This window comes from Bos mutus, chromosome 11, assembly GCF_027580195.1.
Source record: "Bos mutus isolate GX-2022 chromosome 11, NWIPB_WYAK_1.1, whole genome shotgun sequence".
In the NCBI taxonomy this organism is placed as follows: domain Eukaryota; kingdom Metazoa; phylum Chordata; class Mammalia; order Artiodactyla; family Bovidae; genus Bos; species Bos mutus.
In genome coordinates, this window is record NC_091627.1 from 46660895 (window position 1) to 46685433 (window position 24539).

The window sequence follows — 24539 nt, forward strand, 5'->3', positions numbered from 1 at the left end:
TTTTTGTCATTCCAGTTGAAACTACCCATTAAACATTATCTTTCTTATACTCTTCCCAGTCCCTGTTAACCATTATTATACTTGTCTTTATGAATTTGCCTATTTGGTAACTCATATGTACAATCATACAATATTTTGAATCTGCTTTATTTCAGTCGCATATGTTGCCAAGGTTAATTCATGTTGCAGCATGTATCAATTTCATTCCTTTTTTTAAACACTGAACATTTTATTCTACTTTATCTACCTGTGGGTTGTTTGCAAATATTGTATATTGTGAATTTAATAGAATTTTAATTGCTCTATCTCATTAGGAGTTCTTGTTCAGTACTATTTGCAGCTATAAACCCTTCTAAGAATAATAAATAAAGATCCATTCTTCTTAAAACTACTGAACATATAGGCAATAAATTACAGTCTAATTCCAATTTATAATCTCTGGGGACTGTAGGTTAAGAACCCCTGCTTTTGAATTATTTTTTTCTATTTCTCATTTTGCGGTTTGTTTCCATGAGTATTTCAGTGAATGAGGAATAGGAAAATTGTTCTGGATTCCTTTGGATGATAAGGTAAATAGGACAAATAGCTATATTTTAGCGACTCTCTGTGATTATTCTTGGTGGTTTAAGTGGACAAGTTTGTAATAACAGTGTGACATGGGGAAAGCACCTTCCTTTCTGGCCAACAGGCACATATAAAGATGCTCAGTACCCCTAGTTATTAGAGAAATGAAAATCGCAACTACAGTAAGGTATCTCACCTCACGCCATCATCAAAAAAGCCAACAAATAATAAATACAGGAGAGGATGTGGAGAAAAAGGAACTCTGCTATACTGTTAGTAGGAATGTAAATTGGTACAGTCACTATGGAGAACAGTATGGAGGGTCCTTACAAAACTAAAAATAGAGTTACCATATGAGCCAATAATCCCAGTCCTGGTCATACATGCAGAAAAGATGAAAACTGATTCAAAAAAATACATGAAACCCAGTGTTTATAGTAGTACTGTTTACAATAGCTAAGACGTTTTTTTGTTCAGTCACTAAGTCATGTCCGACTCTTTGCAACCCCATGGACTACAGCACACCAGGCTTCCCCCTCCTTCACCGTCTCCAGGAGCTTGCTCAAACACCTGTCCATTGAGTTGGTAACACCATCCAACCGTCTCATCCTCTGTTGTCCCCTTTCCTGCCTTCAATCTTTCCCAGCTTCACGGTCTTTTTAATGAGTTGGCTCTTTGCATCAGGTGGCTGAGGTATTGGAGCTTCTGCTTCAGCATCAGTCCTTCCAATGAATGTTTGGGGTTGATTTCCTTGGTATCTCAAGGGACTCTCAAAAGTCTTCTCTAGCACTGCAATTCAAAAGCATCAAATCTTTTTCAGAGCCAAAGAAAGTCTGTCATTGTTTACCCATTTATTTGCCATGAAATGATGGAACTGGGTGCCATGACTTAGTTTTTTGAATGTTGAGCCAGCTTTTTGGTCCTCTTTCACCTTCGTCAAGAGGCCAAGAGCCAAAACATGGAAGAGGCCTAAATACCCATGGACAGATGAGTGGGAAAAGAAGTGGGTTGTGTGCACACTCAGTGGAATATTACTCAGACATAAAAAAGAATGAAATGTCATTTGCAGCCACTTGGATAGACCTGGAGATTATCATACTAGTGAAATAAGTCAGAGGACAGATATATCATATGTGGAATCTTTAAAAGCGATACAAATGAGCTTACTTAAAGACATAGGAAACAAATTTACGGTTACCTAAGGCTTTGAAAGGGGAGGAGGGATAAATTGGGGATATGTGATCAGAACTACTATTATATATAAAATAACAGAGACCTACTATATAGCACATATATTGTGGTATATTGAGTATCAATAATCTTGTAATAAACTATAATGGAAGAGAATCTGAAAACGTGTATGTTGTTGCTGTGTAGTCACTAAGTCGTGTCCCAACTCTTCTGCAACCCCAGGGATGATGTAACCCACCAGGCACCTCTATCCGTGGGATTTTCCAGGCAAGCATACAGTAGTGGGTTGCCATTTCCTTTACCAGGGGATATTCCCAATCCAGAAATTAAACCCGTGTCTCCTGCACTGGCAGGCGGGTTCTTTGGCACTGAGCCACCAGGGAAGGCAAAAGTGTATACATGCATGTATGTTAACATGTATATATAACTGAATCACTTTGCTATACATCTGGAAGTAACGTTTCTTCTTTTTTTTTTTTGGAAAAAGTTTCAGTTACACATGGCTTTGATGAAGGGATGTGATTATAGAGTACACATTTAAAGTGAATTTAAGTATTGCACAATGTTTTGGACTGGACTGAACTCAGTTTTGATGATTGTAGCTTTACTTTTGTAATAGTGTGTCAAGGCTCTCCATTTTCTGTGGTGTATGAAAATGAGCCACTATGAAAGCAAGGGATAAGATTCTGCAACTTTTTCACTCGTATTTTTCTCTCAATGGGTAGAATTCTATACTTGGTTGAAAATATAATGGTATTGATATAATGGTAGTCTGTATCACTGACTAGCTAAGATGCTCATGAACAAATTTACAATTTAAATTTAGAAAGGGCGTTTTGCCTCTACGGGAATATGGCACCATTGGTATGTTGTAGTGAGTAAGTTTTCATTTTAAAGGGTTTTAGTGAATCACATTCTGTTAATGCATTTCTTTTACCTTGTCATTAAGTATCTAATATTTGCAAGATGTTCCTGGGGGGTAAGACTGTTAATATTGGGTGTAAATAACTTTCAAGATGATATATATAACTATTAAGTCTGATGGGAGTTGAGTTCAGTTGCTCAGTTGTGTCCAGCTCTTTGCGATCCCATGGACTGCAGCACCCCAGGCCTCCCTGTCCATCGCCAACTCCCGGAGTTGACTCAGACTCATGTCCATTGAGTTGGTGATGCCATCCAACCATCTCATCTTCTCGTCCCCTTCTGCCTTGAATCTTTCCCAGTATCAGGGTCTTTTCCAATGAGTCAGTTCTTCGCATCGGGTGGCCAAAGTATTGGAGCTTCAGCTTCAGCATCAGTCCTTTCAAAGAATATTCAAGACTGATTTCCTTTTGGATGGACTGGGTTGGATCTCCTTGCAGTCCAAGGGGCTCCCAAGAGTCTTCTCCAACACTACAGTTGAAAAGCATCAATTCTTCGGCACTCAGCTTTCTTTAGAGTCCAACTCTCACATCCATACATGACTACTGGGAAAAGCATAGCCTTGACTAGATGGACCTTTGTTGCCAAAGTGATGTCTCTGCTTTTTAACATGCTGTCTAGGATGGTGATAACTTTTCTTCCAAGGAGCATGTGTCTTTTAATTTCATGGCTACAGTCACCATCTGCAGTGATTTTGGAGCCCAAGAAAAGAAAGTCTGTCATAGTTTCCATTGTTTCCCCATGTATTTGCCATGAAGTGATGGGACCAGATGCCATGATCTTAGTTTTCTGAATGTTGAGTTTTAAGACAACTTTTTCACTCTCCTCTTCACTTTCATCAAGAGGCTCTTTAGTTCTTCTGCACTTTCTGCCATAAGGGTGGTGTCATCTGCATATCTGAGGTTATTGATATTTCTCCCGGCAATCTTGATTCCAGCTTGTGCTTCCTCCAGCCCAGCATTTCTTATGATGTACTCTGCATATAAGTTAAATAAGCAGGGTGACAGTACACAGCTTTGACATACTCCTTTCCTGACTTGGAACCAGTCTGTTGTTCCATGTCTAGTTCTAACTATTTGCTCCCTGGCCTGCATACAGATTTGTCAAGAGGCAGGTCAGGTGGTCTGGTGTGCCCATCTCTTTAAGAATTTTCCAGAGTTTGTTGTGGTCCACACAAAGGCTTTGGCATAGTCGATAAAGCAGAAGTAGATGTTTTTCTGGAACTCTAGCTTTTTTGATCTAGCGGATGTTGGCCAGAGAAGGTGATGGCACCCCACTCCAGTACTCTTCCTGGAAAATCCCATGGACAGAGGAGCCTGGCAGGCTGCAGTCCATGGGGTCGCGATGAATCGGACACCACTGAGCGACTTCACTTTCCACTTACATGCATTGGAGAAGGAAATGGCAACCCACTCCAGTGTTGTTGCCTGGAGAATCCCAGGGATGGCAGAGCCTGTTGAGCTGCCGTCTATGGGGTCGCACAGAGTCGGACACGACTAAAGCGACTTAGCAGCAGCAGTAGCAGCAGATGTTGGCAATTTGATCTCTGGTTCCTCTGCCTTTTCTAAAACCAGCTTGAACGTCTGAAAGTTCAGGGTTCATGTACTGTTGAAGCTTGGGTTGGAGAATTTTGAGCATACTTTACTAGTGTGTGAGATGAGTGCAATGGTGTGGTAGTTTAAGCATTTTTGGAAATTACATGTGCTTAAATCTGACCTTTTTAGCTAGCTAATGTTGTTATTATCAGTTTATGAGATAATGTGGATAATTTGGTGTTGGTTTCTATTTGAAATGAGACTGTGAAAGACATTTTTCTTGATATTGGGGAAAATAAGAGTTATAAAAGATTAATACATAAATTCTTGGATAAGGAGCATTCATATGCCATAAGTCACCTTTCAGTGGGTATTTGGGCATTTTTATACTCAGTTCAGTTTTATACTCAGTCGCTTAGTCATGTCTGACTCTTTGCGACCCCATGAATCACAGCACGCCAGGCCTCCCTGTCCATCACCAACTCCCTGGGTTCACTCAGACTCACGTGCATTGAATCGGTGATGCCATCCAGCCATCTCATCCTCTGTCGTCCCCTTCTCCTCCTGCCCCCAATTCCTCCCAGCATCAGAGTCTTTTCCAATGAGTCAACTCTTCGCATGAGGTGGCCAAAGTACTGGAGTTTCAGCTTTAGCATCATTCCTTCCAAAGAAATCCCAGAGCTGATCTCCTTCAGAATGGACTGGTTGGATCTCCTTGCAGTCCAAGGGACTCTCAAGAGTCTTCTCCAACACCACGGTTCAAAAGCATCAATTCTTTGGCGCTCAGCTTTCCTCACAGTCCAACTCTCACATCCATACATGACCACAGGAAAAACCATAGCCTTGACTAGATGGACCTTTGTTGGCAAAGTAATGTGCTATCTAGGTTGGTCATAACTTTTCTTCCAAGGAGTAAGCGTCTTTTAATTTCATGGGTGCAGTCACTATCTGCAGTGATTTTGGAGCCCCCCAAAATAAAGTCTGACACTCTTTCCACTGTTTCCCCATCTATTTCCCATGAAGTGATGGGACCGGATGCCATGATCTTCGTTTTCTGGATGTTGAGCTTTAATAGTGTACCATATTTTGTACCATATTTTAATAGTGTACCATATTTTGTATGGATGGTCCTTTTTTAAAAAAAGTAGTACTTTTCAATAAATGATTTGAAAGTTTACTTTTAAAACTTTGGAGGTGAATTTTTTTTTCCTATTTAGAAGAATGGGCTGTGGGGGCTATTGATAGAAGTGTGCTGGATCATTGTAGGAGTCCTTTGAAAGCCTTGGCATAGTAAGCAGTAAGAGCATAATTGTGTTTGTCAGAGGCATACAACCTACGTATGAGAATTCTTCAGTGAAGTGTTCTTTGATATGTTTAATACATTTATTTATAAGTTTTCCTGATTCCCAGGAAAGAGCTTAGAAGACTGCTGGAAGGAGTATCCTAGTCTATCCACATATGCTTTCTGAATAATTGGAAAGAGATAATTTCTGATTAGTATGGTTTTTATTGGATATGAAGTCTTGTAAAGATAGTTCTTGTTTTAAGAAATTTGTTTTATTTATAAAACAATTGAAGAAACCGAAAAAAATTTTTTTTCTTCCAACTGGCAGATGAGTTAACTCATTTGGCACAAAGAGATGCTGGGAATAAAGGGGTTTTGTTTTTGTCAGGTCTAGGATCGTTTTCTGTTAAATCTGAGAAGCTGAGCTTTCTCTGCTACTTGTAAACATCTGACTTTTCTACCTTGATATGTGTGACACCATTTATTTATTTATTCTTTTGGCCAAGCCACATGGCTTGCAGAATCTTAGCTCTCAAACAGGGATTGAACTGAAGCCATGGCAGTGAAAGCCCAAAATTCTAACCACTAGGCAACCAGGGGATTCCCACCGTTTCTTTTTTTAAAGGTCTAATTTACAATTTTAGAACTACTCTTAACTGGCTCCTTTTACTTTTTAAATTTTGGTAAATAATGGGAAGAAATTTGGGGAGGGCATTATGGTACTTAATCATATAAGCTACATAGCAGGAGATTCTAAACAGATACTATGTACAGCAGTACTTGATGGAAAAGGCCTTTACATGTAGTTCAAATGCTTTGAATGGACACTCATCATTTTAGAGTGATATTTAGTGATACCATAGTCTTTAGTTGAGACTTAGTTTTGTCTCTGAGATCCTTACAGGTTGCGTGTGGGTGTTTACTACTTATTTCATGTTTTTTCTGGTTTCATCTTTTACTCTTTGCTCTATCTTACAGATGAATTTCAGAAGTTTCTGAAAAGAAGTTATTTAGTTGCTAATAGAGTTGTAGGCTCAGTCTGATTCTGTTTTCTTCTGAGGCTGAGAGAAGCCTCCAAACTCATATGGAGGTAGAAATTGTAGTTCCACTACTGTTCCATTTTTTAGCCTGTATTTAGAGGTTTCAGAGTGATGTTTTCTGTTTATTCAGAATGGTTCTTTTTCTTAAATTTTTTTTTAGGGGCCTTAATGACAATATTTATCTAAAGAGCAGAAAGGTCAACAATACCAGAATTGTTTTGATAACGATCTAATGGATATTAAGGACATGAGATTATTGTGTGGGTTATCCTAACTTAAGTGACTTCCCTGGTGGCTCAGATGGCAAAGTATCTGCCTACAATGCGGGAGACCCAGGTTTGATCCCTGGGTTGGGAAGATCCTCTGGGGAAGGAAATGGCAACCCACTCCAGTACTCCTGCCTGGAAAATCTCATGGACAGAGAAGTGTGGTAGGCTACAGTCCATGGGGTCTCAAAGAGTCGGACATGACTGAGCGACTTTTTTTTTATCCTAACTAAGTGGTATGATTTAGCACTCATTTTAAAATAAAACTAGTTCCCCTAGTTCTGGTGTTTCTTTCTTTCTTTTTTTAAATCACTTTGTTGAATCTAAACCTGGTTTTATTTTGGGTGTCCACAAAGCCTCTTTTTTTTTTTTTTTTTGAAAAAATAATTTTAGACAATAGAAATATTGTCTAAAATGTTGCCCCCGTAAGTACAGAATGTATTTACACCTTTTAGTTTTCCTACTAACAACTTAGACAATTTGTCCTGGAAGTTTTGTCCATTTCTTTTATAAATTCATTCATTCATTGGGGCTTCCCTGGTGGCTCAGATGGTAAAGAATCCGCCTGCAATGTGGGAGACCTGGGTTCGATCCCTGGGTTGGGAACATCCCCTGGAGGAGGGCATGGCAACCCAGTCCAATATTCTTGCCTGGAGAAATCCCCATGAACAGAGGAGCCTGGTGGGCTACAGTCCATGGGGTCACAAAGAGTCAGACCTGACTGAGTGACTAAGCACAACACAGCATGTTCATTGGTGGACCTGTCTACAACAGTTATTACTGGGGCCTTTGCCTAGTGTAGAAGTTTTTAAAATGTCAGTAACATAGTTTTCACTGATTTTTATGTGTTTGTGTATATATAGTTAAATCTTTGGTAACTGGCAGGCAGTTTTTCAAATGATTCTTATATTGTGAATATTGATAATACTTAATGTTACATTTTCAGTTGATTAATAACCCTTATTATGTGTCTTTATTTGTGAAATTTTTCATCAATTAGGAAAATATTTTTATAATTAATGCTTTTTAAAAGTTTTGATTTTATTTGGAATGTTGAAATGTCCAGTTCCACCATAACTAATAAAAATTAATTTTCAGTTACCAATGAAGGAGTGTGTGGGTCAAAGAGTGAATTTAACACTTAACTCATAAAAATTGCTCTATTTGGGTAGTTTTACAATCAAATAGGCGTTTTGTTGCCTAGGGTTGATTATATTTCTGGGTAGCTGTTATAAATTAGCATTGGTCAATGGATATTGAGTCCAATGTAGATTTGCTAGATGAGAGTTGGGACACAGTTTTACAAACTTTTCATCTGTTATTTCTGAAGTTCAGATAGCTTTGAAAATTTGAAAATCTTCATAAAGCATTCGGTGGCAAAAGCTAAATTATTAAACAGATGTGAGGTTAGTCTTTATTTTTCATAGGGAGAGATAATTTGTTGGATTAAGAAATCCTGTTTCAGGTCCTTTGGGTATATTAAGGTGAACGACATTACTTTAAAATTTTGAGGGGATGTATAGTAGATAGATGCCCAGTAAATTCTGAATGATGCAAATTAAAATCAAAGACGTGAAATGTTAACTGTTGAAGGAATAGGTAATGCTATAAAGGTATCCTTAAGAATATAAATAAAAACTTTCTTCTTAACTCTGTTTTTTTCTACATTGTAGAACAAACAAAGTAAAATGACATACAGGATTAGCTTAGTGCTGTAAATAAATCTGACAGGGACTAACATCTGACCTTGTGTTTCTTTAAAGGAATCATAAGTGTCTCCCCACCCCCCTCACCTTTTTTTTTTTTTTTTTAAATCACAGCTTGGTATAGTTGGCTATCTAGCATTAAAGAATATCTCAGAAGATAATAATTCATAGTTGTCAAACCAATATTTTGTCATTCTTCATGAAACTGAAAAATTAAAGTTGCAGTACACATTTTTACCCATAATGTCATAACTGGTGATGGGATTCAGGTGTATGATCTGATCTTTACTTTGCCCTTCCCTACCCAATTTTATAGCATGCTATAACAGTCTGAATAATTTTTTTTAATAGGGATTAAAAAATACGTTGTGGGCCTCATTATCAAGACATCATCTGACCCAACTTGTGTAGAGGTAAGAGCTTTTTTGGAAGCTACTGTGAGAGTGTAAATCATTTACATATTGGGTTGATCTTAAACCCACTTCTGTCACAGACATATAGACACATATGCAAATCATTTATGATAGATCTGTAATCACTTTGTTCTTTCTGCTGGGCATGGGTGGGGGGCTGCCTGCATTTCTTATTAATTATATCAACTTTTTTAAGTCCCTTGTTTGAACTTTTTTCTTTTCTTAGAAAGAAAAGGTATATATCGGGAAATTAAATATGATTCTTGTTCAGGTAAGTTTTTACGTGATACATTGTTTTCCCTGAGAATTAGGCTGATAAGTTGAACAAAGTATTCTATTCTATTTTTATTGATTAACTAAACATCTTGCAGAGTGGTGATAGTAGTCCTCAGAGTGTTTACAATAGTTAGCCCATTGTCTAACATTTAAAGTTATTGATATGCTGTGGTAGTATTTACAAGGAGTACTACAGTATTTACAAATACTATAAAAACTTCACTTCTTTGGCTCCAGTATGGGTTGGACTCATTAAAAAATTTTTGCCTCATTGTATGTTTCTTTTCCATGTCAGCTATCTCAGTCTTACTGATACGTTAAAAAATTGCTTTGAATTCAAGCATCCGTTTAATTGATCTTTATACTTTACCTGTTTTTTAAACTTTCTATATATCTAACTAGAAAATTTTAATTTACCTAACTTTTACAATATGTACAAAAATCTTCCTGAGAATGGGGCATTTAATACATAGGACTTTTGTAGTTTCTAACTCAGTATATTCTGTATAGAGACTGACACATTTCCTGTCTTGATAAAGGGGAACAAAATGAAGGGTGGTTGATGATTTGCTTCTGCTTTTGGTATCATATAATTTCTGTGAAGTTTGTTTATTTGCACTTGACAAGTGAAATTAACACTTTCTGTTTTATTTTAGATACTTAAACAGGAGTGGCCAAAACACTGGCCAACTTTTATCAGTGACATTGTTGGAGCAAGTCGGACCAGTGAAAGTCTATGTCAGAATAATATGGTGATTCTGAAACTCTTGAGTGAAGAAGTATTTGATTTTTCTAGTGGACAGATAACCCAAGTGAAAGCTAAGCATTTAAAAGACAGGCAAGTAATTGTTTTAGAATTTTTAAGCAATTTTTCAAACAATTTCAAGGAATTGGAGGTCGATTATAAATATTTAAGGAACAAGTTAGTACATTTTTAATTCTTTCTGACTCCAAATTTAAATAATGCTTAAATGGTCTAATACTCTAAATTGGGGAAGCTTGAAAAATATGTACGGTATTACAACAAAGTAACTTCATACATGTTATGCGGAAAGAATGTAGATTAAGAATTCCCAGAATGCTCTTGGGAGTCTGTTTTATATGGAGCCTAGTTAATTATAGGTCCAAGGATATGACTTGTGTCCAAATGTCTACAGAATTCTACTGTTCCTACATTTTATCCATTTTCCTATAGTTAACACCAGAAAGATGGCAGATTTTATTATTTTCAACGTAGTAATAAAAATGTGTTTAGTCATTATGGAACAAATATTTTACCTTTATGTGTTTAAACGAGCTTCAGAATTTAGAATTTTTTTCTCTGGTTTGGTGTGTAAGCACAATGGATTAGGGATGTCTAACACTGCCTCTCTCCATTTGGAGAGTTTTATTTCAACTGTCTGGATTTAAAAGACTAGATTGAGGGACATCTCTGGTGGTCCAGTGGTTAAGACTCAGAATTTCCACTTCAGGGAGCACCGGTTTGATCCCTGGTTTGGGTAATTAAGATCCTGCATGCCATGCTGCATGACCAAACTAAAAAAATTAGTAAAAGACTATATTAATTGAAATTTTTCAAATAGAGTAAGGATGACATAAAAACCAAACCTTTAAAGGAAATTAATGTGCTCTTTATAGGTGAGTTTTAAAAGAATGATGTTTACCCATAGTTTTAATAACTAATTTATTTAAATATTTGTTTATTTATTTACCTGGTGGCTCAGGCGGTAAAGAATCCGCCTGCAGTGTTGGACACCTGGGTTTGATCCCTGGGCTGGGAAGATCCTTGGAAGAGGACACAGCAACCCGTTCCAATATTCTTGCCTGGAGAATCCCTACGAACAGAGGAGCCTGGCAGGCTACAGTTCATAGGGTTGCAAAGAGTCGGACACAAGCAACTAAGCATGGCACATTTATTTATTTGGCTGTGGCATATGCGTTCTAGTTCCCTAACCAGGGATCAAAGCCAGGCCCCTGCATTGGGAAAACAGTCTTAGCCACTGGATCACCAGGGAAGTCCCAACTTTATAACTTTGGATGAAATTATTGGTACGTGTGTTTATAAATAGAAGTAACGGGTTTTAATGGCTGCTGAAATGTTGTTACTCTGTAAATAGTTACAGCATTTCTTCTAAACTGATCACTTTTTTGTTTTTCTTTAGCATGTGCAACGAATTCTCACAAATTTTTCAGCTTTGTCAGTTTGTGATGGTAAGTGTTTTTAATTTCAGTTTTTAAAAAATAACCATTATTATAGGAAGGTGTTAATTGAAAAAATGTTTTTGTTGTAGGAAAATTCCCAAAATGCTCCACTTGTACATGCAACTTTAGAAACGTTGCTCAGATTTCTTAACTGGATTCCGCTTGGATATATTTTTGAGACCAAGTTAATCAGCACATTAATTTATAAGGTATGTGAATGCATTTCATTTATTTTCTTATAAATAAAGTTTGCACAACTATGCTCTTTTGAATAGAAAAACCAATCTACATTCATAACCATAATCAGCCTTATTTCTGAGATGAGAAAACTGCTGAGAAGAACTTTTCTGCAGTTTCAGCTAATTTTTAAAAACAGTGTCAGAATCTTCTGATACTCTCACTTTACTAGGCAGTCTCTCATATTCTATGTGAACAACTAGTAGTTTGTTTGCAGTAGCATGTAATGCCTATATAAAGTCTTGTAATTGTTTATCCAGAGATAATCAATTACCAACTGGTTGTATTTTCAGATTTTTCTAATCAAATGTAATGAATAAATTATGTATTTAATCAAGACCCTCTAAAAGCAGACTGTTATAACTTATATTTGGGGCTTCGTAGGATCAGGACTTGATAGGGTCATATTCTAATGTGAATTTACTATGTTGGAGCCACCATTTTATCGATAGAAAGTTTAAATTTGCTATTGTCAACAATACCACAGGAAATGTTGGGTATTTATGTACTTGTCCAGATACTTTGTGCAAATTTTAATACACATATTGGTCAATAAGTATGTCCATTTTTAAGGCTTTTGATGCTCATCAATTGCCACCCACAAAATAGGAGGCTACATTTATTCCTTCTCATCAATAAAAAAAGAGCTAGTTTCCCTACACCTTTGTTAATCTTATATTACTGATCTTAGGATCTTAAACAATTATAATATTTTCAGATTATACAGAAAACATATCTTTAAAAGTCATGTAGTAGATCATGGGGAAAGTTTCTAAGCAACTTGGTGTTTTTCAGATGTCTAAAGACACATCAAAAGAAAGCACAGTTTGCTTTTAAAGCATTTACTGTCTATTGGGGTGGATAATGAAATTTCCTTAAAATATAGATACCAAAAACCTGTATCACCACCTATTTGCCTGGTATTTTCTTTCCCCAGTGTTCCTGATTTCTAAATCTTTCATTATTTTTTTAATTGTTAATTTTAAGTAAAGTGTTTCAGGCTATTTAATTTTATGCTCCCTCTCTCCCCTTTCTTTTAATTAAAATAGTTCTTGAATGTTCCAATGTTTCGAAATGTCTCTCTGAAGTGCCTCACTGAGATTGCTGGTGTGAGTGTAAGCCAGTATGAGGAGCAATTTGTAACGCTATTTACACTGACAATGATGCAGCTAAAACAGGTAATGTAACACTCTTATTAAACTGACTAAACAATCTTAGTGCCTTAGAAAAAGTTGGATTTCAGTTGAACCATTTCACCACAGCTTAACATAAATAGATCAGTGCAATTCTGTGTTTATTATATATATATATTATATACACTAACGTGGGAAAACTGATTTAGGAAAAATTTCAAAGGATTGTCTTTGAGGAAATCTTACTGTGCTTTTGATTTAAAAAACAAAAGCTAGGACAGAAAGGTACAAAAATGGATATAATAGACCGAGGCATTTTATTGAAAGATAGCTATTTAACTCCATATGTTTTAAAATTAATAAAACCTGGTGGAAATTTAGAACTTAAATGTAGGATCTTTGTTGTTATTTTGAAGGCTTATGATCCATATTTAAATTTGCAGATGCTTCCTCTAAATACCAATATTCGACTTGCATACTCAAATGGAAAGGATGATGAACAGAACTTTATTCAAAATCTCAGTTTGTTTCTCTGCACCTTTCTTAAAGAACATGGTCAACTTATAGAAAAAAGATTAAATCTCAGGGAAACACTCATGGAGGTAGGCTTTGTGGAGCTTTTGGCTTCTAAAATTAATTATAATGTAAACTGCTTTTGTTCTAAAATTCTCTTGACATTCTCTTTGACATATCTTATTCTCTGCACAATACAGTACATGCTCTCAATTCTGAATTCTAGTCAGAAGCCAAGTGTCCTGATTTCTCTGTTCTATTCAATGTCAGATCAGTAATTTATAATGAATATTAAATTCCAATAAGTGTGCATATGTGTCATTCCTAAGATGCAAAGTCTAAAAACCTTATTTTAAAATAGAGGTGTAATAATATACAACTTTTAAATTGCATGAGTGGTATTTAGTACATTCACAGTGTTGTCAACCATTTATCCATTTTAAAACATTTTTTCATTACCCACAAAGGATAAAGGTACCCATTGAAACAAGTCATTCCATTCTGCTCTTCTGTCCAGTCCCCAGCAACAAGTAATTTGCTGTACAACTCAATGGATTTACCTATTCTAAACCTTTCACATAACTGGAATTATAATGTATGGACTTTCGTTGTTGATGCTTTCTTTCACTTAACATGTTACCATGTTATAGCGTATGTCAGTACTTCATCCCTTTCATGCCGAATAATATCCCTTTATATGGATATACATCATTTTTTGTGTCCGTACATCTGTTGAACATTTGAATTATTTCTTCCTTTTTGCTATAACCAAATATTGTTTGATTTAACAATCATGTGTCTTAGCATATTCTAGGACATGTCAGAAGAAAGCACACTTTGCTCATACACAGTTTCTATTGTGTATTTGATAAATGATGAATCTTCATAGTGTACAAAAAGCAATATGAATTTTTATTTCCCATTAACATAGCAAATGGAAAACCGTTTGAGGTTGTTAGTAATGTCTAAGGATTGTTTTAATAGTTTTGGTCTTCTGTGTAGGCCCTTCATTATATGTTGTTGGTATCCGAAGTAGAGGAAACTGAAATCTTTAAGATTTGTCTTGAGTACTGGAATCACCTGGCAGCTGAACTCTATAGAGAGAGCCCGTTCTCAACATCCGCCTCTCCATTGCTATCTGGAAGTCAGCATTTTGATGTTCCTCCTAGGAGACAGCTATATTTGCCTGTATTGTCCAAGGTAACAACAGTGTGTGGTTGAGTGTGCTTTCTCTGATTTTGGAGGACCAGATGAAAATGCTGGCTTTTATTTTTTGGCTGAATCTATCCAAGCACATCCTGTGAGTTTGTTAGAAATGCAGATGAGATGCAGGAAAGTTAACAGTTGATTTTTGTCCATGTTTAGATTAAAATTTATTGTAGAATTATATTTTAAGTATGTTTATTTTATATTGTGGGCATGATTGTGTTTGGTATGTTCGTGTTAAGTGCCATTTTTTGAGAGTGGGAGTTATAGTTAATGTAACTAATTTCAGAGATCTAACATTTTTTTTTTTTTTTTTAATTGCTGAATAGGTCCGTTTATTAATGGTTAGTAGAATGGCTAAACCAGAGGAAGTATTAGTTGTAGAAAATGATCAGGGAGAAGTTGTAAGAGAATTCATGAAGGATACAGATTCCATAAATTTGTATAAGAATATGAGAGAAACATTAGGTAAGTTAATAAATACTATTAATTTAATCCTTATTAAAAATCGTATTCTTTTGTGGAAATACTGTTTAGGAAACAAGGCATGCTTAGTTTCTGAGTCTGTAAATAGCTATCCTTATTAGAGTGCTATTGGTCTTAGTAAAAATCTTTTTGCTCATTAAGTTTTGCATTTTAAAACGTGAAATTTTTTTCTTTCCTGTAGTTTATCTTACTCATCTGGATTATGTAGATACAGAACGAATAATGACCGAGAAGCTTCACAATCAAGTGAATGGTACGGAGTGGTCATGGAAGAATTTGAATACATTGTGTTGGGCAATAGGCTCCATTAGTGGAGCAATGCATGAAGAGGATGAAAAGCGATTTCTTGTTACTGTTATAAAGGTATGCAAGAGATAGGGGTGAGCTAGAACCTTGTTAGTGTATTTTACTATAAATGACTGAAATTTTTCTTACTTTACAGGATCTATTAGGATTATGTGAACAGAAAAGAGGCAAAGATAATAAAGCTATTATTGCATCAAATATCATGTACATAGTAGGTCAATATCCACGATTTTTAAGAGCTCACTGGAAATTTTTGAAGACAGTAGTTAACAAGCTCTTCGAATTCATGCATGGTAAATCCTGTTTGCTTAATATATTTTATTTTTGCTTAATGGAAAAGGCAAATTTTTTTTTGATATTTGTTTTTGTTTTGTTAAGAGACCCACGATGGAGTCCAGGACATGGCTTGTGATACTTTCATTAAAATAGCTCAAAAGTGCCGCAGGCATTTCGTTCAGGTTCAGGTTGGAGAAGTAATGCCATTTATTGATGAGATTTTGAACAACATTAACACTATAATTTGCGATCTTCAACCTCAACAGGTACGTGGATCAGTAAGCATATTTTTTTTAGAAAATAACTACTGTTTTAATGAGAATTCATTAATGGGGGTAGAATGCCACTGATGGATTCAAGTGTTTCTGTGTTTAAATTTTTATAGTGAGGCAGAAATTCAGTCAGAAGTGTTTTAAACTGAATTACTATTTAATTATTACTAACATGTTAACAAAATTAGCTTAAGTTGTGTAATGAATTATTTGTATGTGATTTTCCTTATTATGATGCATACAAGTAACATGTCTGCCTTTTAACATAGGTCCATACATTTTATGAAGCTGTGGGGTACATGATTGGTGCACAAACAGACCAAACAGTACAAGAACATTTGATAGAAAAATATATGCTACTTCCTAATCAGGTTTGGGATAGCATAATCCAGCAAGCAACCAAAGTAAGTTTTAGTTACTTTTTGTGAAAGTTCAAATGGAATCTAAGAAAGTTATATTTACAAAAGTAGTAAATTTAGTACTTTGACACGTATATCTGATCCATAGTGCTTTGTGTGCTTTTGCACATTGAAAGAATGGTAACATTTTTATTCTGTTTGGATGATATTTTGGGAAATACTTTCCTCTATTCTTTAGTAATAAAGACTTTTACAGTACTTTTACACTTTAGGATTATATGTGTGATGGTGGTTCGTAGTAATGTGGGTAATTTTTTTTGCTTTAGCAAAAAGAATTCTCTTACAATAAGTGGAGTTGTGTTTTGTTCTTACAGAATGTGGATATACTTAAAGATCCTGAAACAGTCAAGCAACTTGGTAGCATACTGAAAACAAATGTGAGAGCTTGCAAAGCAGTTGGACACCCATTTGTGATTCAGCTTGGGAGAATTTATTTAGATATGCTTAATGTATACAAGTGCCTCAGTGAAAATATTTCTGCAGCTATTCAAGCTAATGGTAAGCAATTCTGAATTCTTATGGAATACTATATTAAGTTAGTTCTACATTCATTGCCTTAGCCATAAGCATTTAGCACTTTTGACAAAATACCTCCCGTGTTTTAGGCAATCCTCAACAATTTTTAATGAGTCTCACATGCCCCTTTCCCTTATAAAATTAGTCTATTTTCCCAGGAAATTAATCTGTGTCCTCTTGTTTTTTGTGGCATTCCGGGTAGCTCAGTAGTAAAGAATCTGCCCGCCAATGATCCGTGGGTCTGGAAGATCCCCTGGAGGAGGAAATGGCAGTCCACTCTAGTACTCTTGCCTGGAAAAATCCTGGGAACAAAAGATGCTGGCGGGCTATAGTTCATAGGGTTGCAGAGAGTTGGACATGAATGAGCAGGAGCACTCTTTGTCTTTAGGTTTTCTAATGGAGAATGGAAACCAGTAGTATCTGAAGTACAGGTAACTGCCAATGTAGAATTTTAGTTGTCAAATTGGATTCCACCTGATTTTGTTTTTTAGGTGAGATGGTTACAAAGCAACCATTGATTAGAAGTATGCGAACAGTAAAAAGAGAAACTTTAAAGTTAATATCTGGTTGGGTGAGCCGGTCTAATGATCCACAGATGGTAAGTGAGATGTCATTTTGTTTTTTAAAGTTGATACTGTACTCTCTAGAATGTGTATATATTCTGTATGAATTTAGCTATTTAAAGCTTAATTATATAATGTAATTTAGATGTTTACATTTGGTGTTACTTTATAGCATTCTATTTATTGGAGTTCTGGAGTCCCTTAAAATAGTAAGATCCCTTCTCCAGGGGATCTTCCCAATCCAGGAATTGAGCATAGGTCTCCTGCATTGCAGGCAGATTCTTTTACCAATTGAGCCAGCCACCAGGGACGGCCAAGATACATACCTTCTTCCAAAGAAATTGCTGTTGGTGGGGGGAGGGTGGTGATGTAATAAGACAGTTGAGATGATTGGGTAATTTTTATTTTCCATGGATAGAGTTCAAATGAAATTTCTTTTCTGATGGTTTTGGGAGCAATTTGTAAAGCTGTCACAAGAGCTGTTTCCCTCCTTAGTGGGATTAAGCAGTTTCCTAGTTGAAGGTTTAAAAGTCTATTGTGCTGTCTTATTCCTGTCAGTCTTAAATGGTTTTCAGAAAGTAATTAGCTCTATATGCTTGAACTTGGGGGAACTATTTATGTTTAGTTATTGTTAAACCTTTCCTTCTTCTGGATCCTTGGAACATTACGATAAATCCTTTCCTGTTCATCACTATTGTGTGGAAGTAGCCTTGAGAACTGTGCTACTTACTTTCATAAATTTGATACTTCAGTATTGTTCCTGTTAATACTGGAAAAATTTTTCAGGAAATTACCAGGGTATCAAACTAGTTTACAGCTAAGATTTATGTTGAACTTTGGGCCTGTGAATTCAAAGATAGTTGAATAATTCAGATTTAGTGTGTAGGGAAATAAATTCAGTGTTAAGAGTGGAAATATGAGAGTGGTCAAGGAAAGGATAAATGAGGCATGGGTATGAAGTGTACAGTATGGGAAATAGTGTATAATAGTCAAGAACTAATATCTTTTTATAGTGACAGACTATAAATTTAATGGGATCATTTTAGAATGTATAAAAATATTAAATCACTAGACTGTTAATAGGAACTAATGTCGTGTTGTAGGTCAAAAGAAGGATGTAATGTACAAACATGGTATATAAAATTTACACTGCTGTATGTTTTATAAGAAAGTTGAGTAAATCTTAAGCATTTTTATCAACTTTTTTTCTGTTTATATCTATATGAGGTGTTATATATAAAATATCTATGATCACTAAACTTAACTCTTCTATAATCATTTCATGATGTAAGTAAACTTGTAGAACTTAAAGGAAGAAAAAGAAGGGAGAATCGGTTCTAGTTAAGAGAAAACCTAGTAAGTAAAAGAAAAATAATTTTGTGCTTATCCTTCAAATCTTGCTAGGCCTGTTTTATGTATTGGGACACTACTACTGTTTAGTTAAATGAAACATGATCATATTTATTGAGCACATCTTAATGGAGGATGCATTATAAAGCATAGAGTTTACACCTTAGACTGTGTTTATTGGGAATCTTGGAAAGCCTACCACAGTCTTTCTGGCATAGTGTAGTTCCTTTTTTGAGAGTAAGTAATGGTTATTATTTCTGATTATTAAACTATTGGTTAGCATTCATTAAATTTAAAAAAGCATTGATGATGGAGGTCTGATTTTGGTTAGATTTGAATACTTTGGTGTACAGTGAGGCATTACCCTTCCCTGTGCCTCACACACAGACACACAGTATCCCTAGAATCCTGGTCTTGCCAAAATACTTAGAGCTACTCACTTGATGTCAGGCCCCAGTTTTCTTTAATAAGTATAGATTTAAACTGTACAATGTCCGTGGCCCTCTTCTGCCTATTTTGGTTTCTTGATTTTTCTTTGTAAAGTTCTAATACACCAGAATTAAAGCCGTAAGAGTTTCCGTTTTTCAGTAGATGATCAACCTAAATTAAGTTTTACAAGGTAACATTGACCTGGCTGCTTAGTATGAGTTGGCAAGTGCCTGAATTAAAATGAAAAGTTTTGTTGTTGTTTTTTTTTAAACAGGTAGCTGAAAATTTTGTTCCTCCTCTGTTGGATGCAGTTCTCATTGATTACCAGAGAAATGTCCCAGCTGCTAGAGAGCCAGAAGTGCTTAGTACTATGGCTATTATTGTCAACAAGTTAGGAGGACATATAACAGCTGAAATACCTCAAATATTTGATGCTGTTTTTGAGTGCACATTGAATATGATAAATAAGGTATGCAATTTGCATTTCAGTTACATAATGGCAAGTTCTACAGTTATCCATATAACTTTTAAAAGCGTAAATGATGGCTGTCTATGAGCATAGCATAAATTTTAGGCTCTGATGTTAAAACATTTGAACTTCTAGATAAGAAAAGTATTTTTTTTTTTTAAATTTGCCAGTTTTTTATTCAAATAGCAGCTAACATTTATTCAAAACTTGAAACGTTTTAGTCACTGGATTTTTAGTTCAGTTTAGTAAAATATAGTATATGTTTATGAAAAATGGGAAAATTTATTAACCAAAAAGAAAAACATGTAAATATATGTGTACACATTTACACAGTAGACTTCTCTAATCTGTGTTACTGATCTCAAAGTCACTTTAAAGTGGTAGCAAATCTCTAGCAAGTCTCAATGCTAATAGAAAATGTGATGGTCTTTGTGGGTTTTGTTGAGTTCTCTTTATAATAAGATGACCTTGTATTCCTTCATATTGACAATTCATTTGTGTAATAGTATTTTTGTTCTCTCTTACGGGGTCCACTAACTCCAAATATTTATAATGAATTAGAGCTTGCTTTCCCTCTTCCATTAAATACAATTTAAGGCATTGAATCTTCTATTTTGTTCTCACCATTTATTTTTAGGACTTTGAAGAATATCCTGAACACAGAACGAACTTTTTCTTACTACTTCAGGCTGTCAATTCTCATTGTTTCCCAGCATTCCTGGCTATTCCACCGGCACAGTTTAAACTTGTTTTGGATTCTATTATTTGGGCTTTTAAACATACCATGAGGAATGTAGCAGATACAGGTAAATACATAAAAATGATGTTCTTTATTCATTTGCCTACCAACCCACAGTCCACATATGGACACTTACAAATAGACACCCATCTATCTGTGTATTTGTAGCTGCAGACAAGAGGTATCACTTCACTTGTCATGGGTTTTTTTTTTAGTGCGTCAGTAATGGATGTGGGAGAGAATCAACTAAACCTTAAGAAATAAGGGAAAGGTGATGATGGTTAGATTAGTCTGTAAGTAAGCAGTCATTGATTCTAATTTAACTCCATTAACTGAGTCAAGATAATTTAGGCAAATAATTGTCTTTAGCTTAAAAAAAAAAAAACGAGAGAGACTTTGAATTGTTTGATAGCTGAAGTACCATTGTGAATGTTGTCAGTATGGAATAACTTGGTTGGCTTTATATGTCTTTTAGGCCTACAGATACTTTTTACACTCTTACAAAATGTTGCACAAGAAGAAGCTGCAGCTCAGAGTTTTTATCAGACTTACTTTTGTGATATTCTTCAGCATATCTTTTCTGTTGTGACAGACACCTCGCATACTGCTGGTAAGACTTTAAAGCTGTAAAAATTCTATGTTCCTTCTGATTGTTATTATATCTTAGAGTTTAATGATGTCCTTCTTATCAACAGGTTTAACAATGCATGCATCTATCCTTGCATATATGTTTAATTTGGTTGAAGAAGGAAAAATAAGTACACCATTAAATCCTGGAAATCCAGTTAACAACCAAATGTTTATTCAGGAATATGTGGCTAATCTTCTTAAGTCCGCATTCCCTCATCTACAAGAGTAAATATCCCTTTTTATAAACTTAAGTTTTTTAAGGGTTTTTTTGTTTGTTTGTTTTGTTTTTTAAGTGATTAATCATTGTGTTTTAACTTGCAGTGCTCAAGTAAAGCTCTTTGTGACAGGACTTTTCAGCTTAAATCAGGATATTCCTGCATTCAAGGAACATCTTCGGGATTTCCTGGTACAGATAAAGGTACATATTTTATTTGCAGTTGCAGAAATATTGAGAGTAAATACTGATTGCATTCTTGCATCCAGAATTGACCACTTTTTGTAATGAGCAAAATGAGTGTGCTTTTAAAATATGTATAGTCTTACTCTTTTGAGATACATTACAGAAAGAAAAACTTTAAATCAAGGCCAGAAGAGGAGATAGGTTTAAAATGTTTGGGGTAACTTATGTCTATTGCAACATTGTGATTGAATACCGTAGATATTTTTAAAGGAGTTGGGGGAATGAAATATATTGATAGTTCCTTTTGGGATTTTCCACATTGTTAGTAAAGAATTCATTTTAGGGGGAACCATGGTGATCAGCGGAGTAGGCAATGGCACCCCACTCTAATGTTCTTGCCTGGAAATCCCAGGGACGGGGGAGCCTGGTGGGCTGCCGTCTATGGGGTCGCACAGGGTCGGACACGACTGAAGTGACTTAGCAGCAGCAGCAGCAATGGTGATTAGCAGATACTAGCCTGTTATTTACTGCTGTTACAGTGCTTTGTTGACTTAGGAGAAGAGGAATTTTTGTTGTGTCATCGTGTTTTAAAGAAGTCAAAAAGAGCTGATGAATTCTTGTCCATATCTATTAAATAAGAATTGATCACATAACATGCAGGTTTTTTCCTCCTCCAAAATACAAAGTTTTTTTTTTTTTTTAAGTGTAAAAAACTGATTCGTACAAAGCTATAAAGGATGAAAGTTGATAACATAGCTATGAGGACAATGATAATATACTTAAACTTGATCATTAGTCTTTGTTATCATTGCTCTTGAAGTATGTTTTATATGTGGCATTATACTATCCCTCTTTTGTAATCTTTCCCTCCCAACTAACACATTTAGTCTTTAATTCAACTGTGTGGAATTATATATATATTTAAGCCCAACAATTGATGGATAAATTACACTGCTAAGTATGTTGACAGTTGACCATCTTTTCACAGGAGTTTGCAGGTGAAGATACATCGGATCTCTTTTTGGAAGAACGAGAAACAGCCCTTCGACAGGCTCAGGAAGAAAAACACAAACTTCAGATGTCTGTCCCAGGCATCCTTAATCCACATGAAATTCCAGAAGAAATGTGTGATTAAAATCAGAAGTCATGCTGGGTTTTTTTTTTTTTTTTTTTTTTTTTTTTCTCTGCAACTCTTGTTAGCAGATGAAAGCAGCATCTGAATATTTGTCGACCAAAATGATGCCAATTTGTAAATTAAAATGTCACCTAGTGGCCCTTTTTCTTATGTGTTTTTTGTATAAGAAATTTTCTGTGAAATATCCTTCCATTGTTTAAGCTTTTGTTTTGGTCATCTTTATTTAGTTTGCATGAAGTTGAAAATTACGGCATTTTTAAAAATTTTAACTTCATCCCCATTTTGTGGCTGGGATGGGGGGAGGAGGAAAATCCAATTTGAACATATACTTGTAAATTCTGATGCAAAAGTATACAATTTTTCCTGTAAAGAATACCAGTTTTTAATTAGGGAGCATTTTCTTTCTAGCCTGTATTTCAGTCTAGAAGAAAAGATAATGAGTAAAACAGATTGCGTTGTTAAAAGGATTATAGTGCTGCATTGTCTGAAGTTAGCACCTCTTGGACTGAATTGTTTGTCTAGACTACATGTATTACAAGTCTGTATGGCAAGTTTGCAGCAAGATCATGTGCATATCATCCCATTGTAAACGACTTCAAAAAATATGGGAACACAGTTAGTTATTTTTACACAGTTCTTTTTGTTTTTGTGTGTGTGTGCTGTCGCTTGTCGACAACAGCTTTTTGTTTTCCTCAATGAGGAGTGTTGCTCATTTGTGAGCCTTCATTAACTCAAAGTGAAATGGTTAAAAATATTTATCCTGTTAGAATAGGCTGCATCTTTTTAACAACTCATTAAAAACAAACAAAACAAAACTCTGGCTTTTGAGATGACTTATACTAATTTACATTGTTTACCAAGCTGTAGTGCTTTAAGAACACTACTTAAAAAGCAAAATAAACTTGGTTTACATTTATTTTCCCTTTATTGGCTCAAACTTATTCCTGTATTAATGAAAGTGGTTATTTATGTTTAGGTGTTAGGTAACATTTTTAAACGAATTTTGATAACTGTTGACTTCCAAGTATTATTTCTAAGGTTATTGAGTAAAGGCAGCATTTGTATAAAATGAACATGTTCCTGAGATATCTTCTGTTCCCAAGAAACAAATCCCTCCTGTGACAGCTTGGCACACATTTTACCTTTACTTGCAGTTAAAAAGCATCTTTCCTTTGGTTAGGAATTGGGGGGTAACAAAGCTGTAGATTCCCTACAAAATATGAAAAGGGGATAGAAAAGGAAACCAGCTTGGGTGAGTCTGTTTCCAGATGATTAAATTAGCCTTCTATATACCTAAACTAAAACCTAAGCATTTGAAGTGCCTCATGTTTGTGGAGAATCAGCAATTTTGTATAATTGCTATTCTCCTAACTTTTTATATAGGTCTTTGGCAAAGATTGGCATTATTTCAGTAGAATGTAATCATGCATAAAAGTCTTAAACAACAAATAGTAAGATGTTTTAAATATACAGAGAGGAATATTGAAGTATTTTGTTTAATACTTTAGCTTTCTTAAAAGCTTTGATTTTCTTACTGGTGTTTGCCTATAAATAAGTTGTCTTGGAACAGTTAAAAGAGTTCAGTTTCAAATCATATGCTGTATTTGAAATCTGCTTTCCATCAGTGGTCATGTATAATTTTCTTACCCTACAGCCCCATTGCCTACCTTGATATGTTTTGAATGTTGAAGAAACCAAGCTTTGGCCAAAATGAGAACATGCTAATAGAAAATTAAACTTATTGTGGGCATTTCTTGCTTGAATAAAAGTTAATCATATCAGGCCAGCCTCAACGTGTTTTACAAGAAAGCATACTGATAAACTGGCCATTTGAAATGTTTGGCTCAGTGTTGTTTAACCTTTGCAAAAAGGCAGCATCTCAGTTGTTACAAATTGTGAGAGAGAACTGGAATTGTCTCATAAGTATGTCTAAATCTTGGTTTAGACACCCATTAGAATCATAGACAAGTCTTTCGAACTGAAAATGGTCTCACAAAAGCTAATTCCTGAGTCAGTTAGGATATCAACAGTAGAATGCCATTCTAATATTTTAGCATCTCT

General features: G+C 35.2%; 1 protein-coding gene across 4 annotated transcripts in view; it reads left to right on the forward strand.

The window, feature by feature from the left end:
• Positions 1 to 23403, forward strand: part of XPO1 (exportin 1) — a 42608-nt gene extending 19205 nt beyond the window's left edge. For all 4 annotated transcript variants that reach the window (XM_070379393.1, XM_070379394.1, XM_005889730.3 and 1 more), the window contains 21 exons: positions 8860 to 8921; positions 9148 to 9192; positions 9854 to 10035; positions 11360 to 11408; positions 11489 to 11608; positions 12686 to 12814; positions 13213 to 13371; positions 14285 to 14482; positions 14818 to 14956; positions 15156 to 15337; positions 15417 to 15573; positions 15659 to 15822; positions 16098 to 16232; positions 16562 to 16745; positions 17255 to 17361; positions 19380 to 19574; positions 20212 to 20380; positions 20789 to 20923; positions 21009 to 21168; positions 21265 to 21361; positions 22332 to 23403. In XM_070379393.1, coding sequence (XP_070235494.1) covers positions 8860 to 8921; positions 9148 to 9192; positions 9854 to 10035; positions 11360 to 11408; positions 11489 to 11608; positions 12686 to 12814; positions 13213 to 13371; positions 14285 to 14482; positions 14818 to 14956; positions 15156 to 15337; positions 15417 to 15573; positions 15659 to 15822; positions 16098 to 16232; positions 16562 to 16745; positions 17255 to 17361; positions 19380 to 19574; positions 20212 to 20380; positions 20789 to 20923; positions 21009 to 21168; positions 21265 to 21361; positions 22332 to 22478 — 2915 coding nt within the window. In that variant the 3' untranslated portion in view covers positions 22479 to 23403. The remainder of the gene's footprint in view (positions 1 to 8859; positions 8922 to 9147; positions 9193 to 9853; positions 10036 to 11359; positions 11409 to 11488; positions 11609 to 12685; positions 12815 to 13212; positions 13372 to 14284; positions 14483 to 14817; positions 14957 to 15155; positions 15338 to 15416; positions 15574 to 15658; positions 15823 to 16097; positions 16233 to 16561; positions 16746 to 17254; positions 17362 to 19379; positions 19575 to 20211; positions 20381 to 20788; positions 20924 to 21008; positions 21169 to 21264; positions 21362 to 22331) is intronic.
• Positions 23404 to 24539: the final 1136 nt, after the last annotated feature.